The sequence below is a fragment of the Gossypium arboreum genome, chromosome 13 (genome assembly GCF_025698485.1).
Source record: "Gossypium arboreum isolate Shixiya-1 chromosome 13, ASM2569848v2, whole genome shotgun sequence".
Lineage (NCBI taxonomy): Eukaryota > Viridiplantae > Streptophyta > Magnoliopsida > Malvales > Malvaceae > Gossypium > Gossypium arboreum.
The window spans coordinates 112761775-112765487 of record NC_069082.1 but is presented as its reverse complement, the minus strand read 5'-3'; the positions used below and the strand labels follow the sequence as shown (position 1 = coordinate 112765487).

Here is a 3713-nt window from a genome sequence, read left to right as displayed (position 1 = left end):
CCATAGCCTTCATTTTCAGACTTTATATCAACAAATCATAAAATGATATATCAATACAATAAGTTGTAACCTATAAGAAGGTCCTTAACCTTCCCTTTGTTGACACGCGTGTGATTTCCTCTTTTTATATTTTTCTAAACTGATTAATTTTCAGTTTTAGTCTCTATGTTATTTTTAACTTTGAGGTTTAATCTTTATACTTCATTTTTAATCGATCCCTATATTTTTATAATGTTATTAGTTAGTCCAAATAATTAATATCGTTATCTTTTCAATCAAAATGTTACGTGTTTATATATAATTTGAATGCCTTAATGATCTTAGAGATTGATAAGTGGCTTCTCATTTCTTTTGGATTTGCCTTGCTCTTTTTTTCTTTTTTCTTTTTTTTACATTTTAAGACAATAGTCAAATTTCAGTTTTGACCCTTATATTTATGTTGAAACTTGATATTTAATCTATATATTTTAATTTTGACATATTTTGGTCCTTTTACTTTTGTAATGTCATTAATTAGTCTAAATAGTCAATATTGTTAACTATTTCAATCAAAATGTTTATGCCAATTTTTCTTATTAAACCTATTCCAACAACAAAAATTATTTTATCATTACAAGTTCGAATAGGGTTTTTTTTTAATTCATATTAGTATTTTCAACATTACTTTTATTTTACATGATTACCAAGTGAATATATATTTTTTAATCTCAAAATATCACATTAATGAGAGTAATAGAAGAATTTTAAAGAGATAATAACTAAATTTAAATTTTAAATCTAAAAATAGAAAGACTAAATTCTTAAAAATAAAAATAAAAGACTAAATTTCTAATGCCACAAAATTAATAAGAATATAAAATATATTTTAACTTTAAAGAATAAAAATTTACACACATAAATAATCAATCCAACATAGAAAGTAATCACTATTATAGATAGAGAAAGAAATTATCTCTATATTTATATTAGCTTAATTGATAAAACACACATTGAATTGATTAGACATTGTGAATATATATATGTTGGAGCAGACAATTTTTTAAGTTCATAAATCTTCGGTCTTCGCGACAAAACATGATCAAAAGTCGAACAAGTGACAACCAAATTACCAGAAAGACAGGCAAGGCCAGTGGCCACGGCTGATCTGGGTTTTTTTGTCTTTTTATTTTTAGGTGTGGTGCTGGCTAGAGATTAGTCATCTAAAATAGCTTTTTTGGTGGTAGGATTTTGCACAACAAAAGCATGACATCTGAAAGCGTAAAAAGAAAAAAAGAAAAAAAAAAGTTTGTTGCCAATCCTCCACAATTATCTCATCTCTCCATATATTATCCCTTGCATCGCGGGGATCCCTGTCACACTTGGGGAACTAGACGTGTCGGTCAACCATTGGGTGGACCCTCAGTTCACGTCATCATCATCATCATTATAAATATCAAGAATATATATCAATTTCATTTTTCACTTGGTAACCGCTGCATGTCAATTATCAACCAGTTTGTGCATGGATTCAGCTAACCAAAACCTAGTATAAAGGATGAAAGTACCCTTTTAATTTCTCGTGGCGTGTCGTATCGAGATTGGATATGGTGGATTAAACAGTAAACAGATGCCAAGTTTGGTGTATTAAAGCCTTTTTATTACAAGAATAATAATGTCCATGCCAACACTATGCAACCATTTCTTCAGCAGCCTCTCTCTCAAGAAAAATAACCACAAGCTGTATGATGTTCTTCCCTGGTAAACTTTCAGAATCCAAACCAAAAACATTCTCAGTTTCTTCAGTGAATTAATCGTGACAAGTAGCAGCAATGGAAAGCACCGACTCCTCCACCGTCTCGCAGCGGCCGAACCTCCCACCAGGGTTCAGGTTCCACCCCACGGATGAAGAGCTAGTCGTCCACTATCTCAAGAAAAAGGCTACCTCAGCCCCTCTACCGGTTGCAATAATTGCAGAAGTTGATTTGTATAAGTTTGATCCATGGGAATTACCAGGTAAAACATTTTATCAAATATCTTTAGCGATACGACTGAAAATTAACAATTTTGTATATTAAAATAGTACTGGGTGAATTTGTTTGGGGTTTACAGCTAAGGCTACGTTTGGCGAGCGTGAATGGTACTTCTTTAGCCCTAGAGACAGGAAGTATCCGAACGGAGCGAGGCCTAACAGGGCGGCAACTTCGGGTTATTGGAAGGCTACCGGAACCGATAAGCCGGTATTAAACTCGAAAGGGACACAAAAGGTTGGTGTGAAGAAGGCACTGGTTTTCTATGGAGGGAAGCCTCCTAAAGGGATCAAAACAAATTGGATCATGCATGAATATAGGCTTCCTGATAATAAGAATAACAACAAACCCCCTGGATGTGACTTGGGATACAAGAAAAACTCACTAAGGGTAATCTCTTTCTTCTTTTTTTTTCCATCAGTTTTAAATGAAGTTAGTGGTTTTATTCTATTGATCTGAATTTGATTGTTTGGAACCTGATTTTCTTGCTTTATAGCTTGATGATTGGGTGCTATGTAGAATCTACAAGAAAAACAACACAAATAGACCCTTGGGATATGAAAAAGATGAGGCCATGGATGATATGGGTGGGCCAGTACCAACTTCAATGTCAATTGGCAGTCTTCAGTTCCAGACAAAGGGCACAAGTTGTGGAACATTTCTTGAAAATCATGAACATAACCTGTTTGATGGAATGCTGGGGAGTGATGGGATGAATAACAATGGTTCGATGTCTCACTTAGGACGTTGTTCAAGCTCAAAGCCAGACCTGTCTATGGTTAACCCTCTCAAAAGAAGTACCGTCCCATCGCTTTACTGGACCGATGAGGATACAGCCAGTCCTTCAACAAGCAAGACATTTCATGGGGATCATAGCAATGATGGAAGCCTGGAAAAACCAGACACAAATGGCTCAAATTCAATTGCAACCCTGCTTAGCCAGCTTCCTCAAACCCCTCACCTGCAACAACAAACAATGGTAGGGTCAATGGAGGATGGGATTTTTCGACCTTCATATCAACTTCCAGGCCTCAACTGGTACACTCTTAATTGAATTTTCAGGTACTGGGGTATTCTGTAGGTTTACCATTTTTATGCCCTTGAAGAAAATATTCCAAATTTTCAACTAGCTTAGGGAACTTTCATCAGTGTCATGTTTTACCTACTTGTTGGTAGGGAAAGAGATCGATGAGCCAAAGTTTCAACTCTTGAGCCATAGATACAGTTAAATTTTTATTAATATCTAGTGTTATACATATACATATAGTTTGATGTAGAAAAGAAAAAGAATAAAACTGATAGATAATATATATGTATAGATGTATATATACTATATTATATTTAATTTGCTTTAGGAATAACAGTGAAATATTGTATAGAAATCCTTCTTGTTGTAGAATCTTATTATTAATGATGATGCACAGTTTTAGGAATATAATGGTTATGGTTGGTTTACATCAAATATAGTGTACCATTATTGAATTTCCTTGTTCATTAATCAATAATAATCATGCTTTCTATGTGGTTGCTCACTTCCTCTACTTGAACCCTAGCCTAAATGCTTTGATTTTTTTTTTTTTGGACGAAATAATTATAGTTTTAATAATTAATAATAGAATATATATATTTGCTCTTTAAGTGTAAAATTTTACAAAATATAAGCACGAGCAAACATTTGATAATTTTTCTTTCTAGTCCATATTAAAA

General features: G+C 33.3%; 1 protein-coding gene across 1 annotated transcript; it reads left to right on the top strand.

Annotated features, from left to right (window-relative positions):
* Nucleotides 1-1442: 1442 nt before the first annotated feature.
* LOC108462948 (NAC transcription factor 56-like) lies at nucleotides 1443-3468 on the top strand. The gene is made up of 3 exons (XM_017762864.2): nucleotides 1443-1992; nucleotides 2089-2396; nucleotides 2503-3468. Exons 1-3 carry the CDS (start codon nucleotides 1809-1811, stop codon nucleotides 3058-3060), a joined length of 1050 nt encoding a protein of 349 aa, XP_017618353.1. The 5' UTR covers nucleotides 1443-1808; the 3' UTR covers nucleotides 3061-3468.
* Nucleotides 3469-3713: the final 245 nt, after the last annotated feature.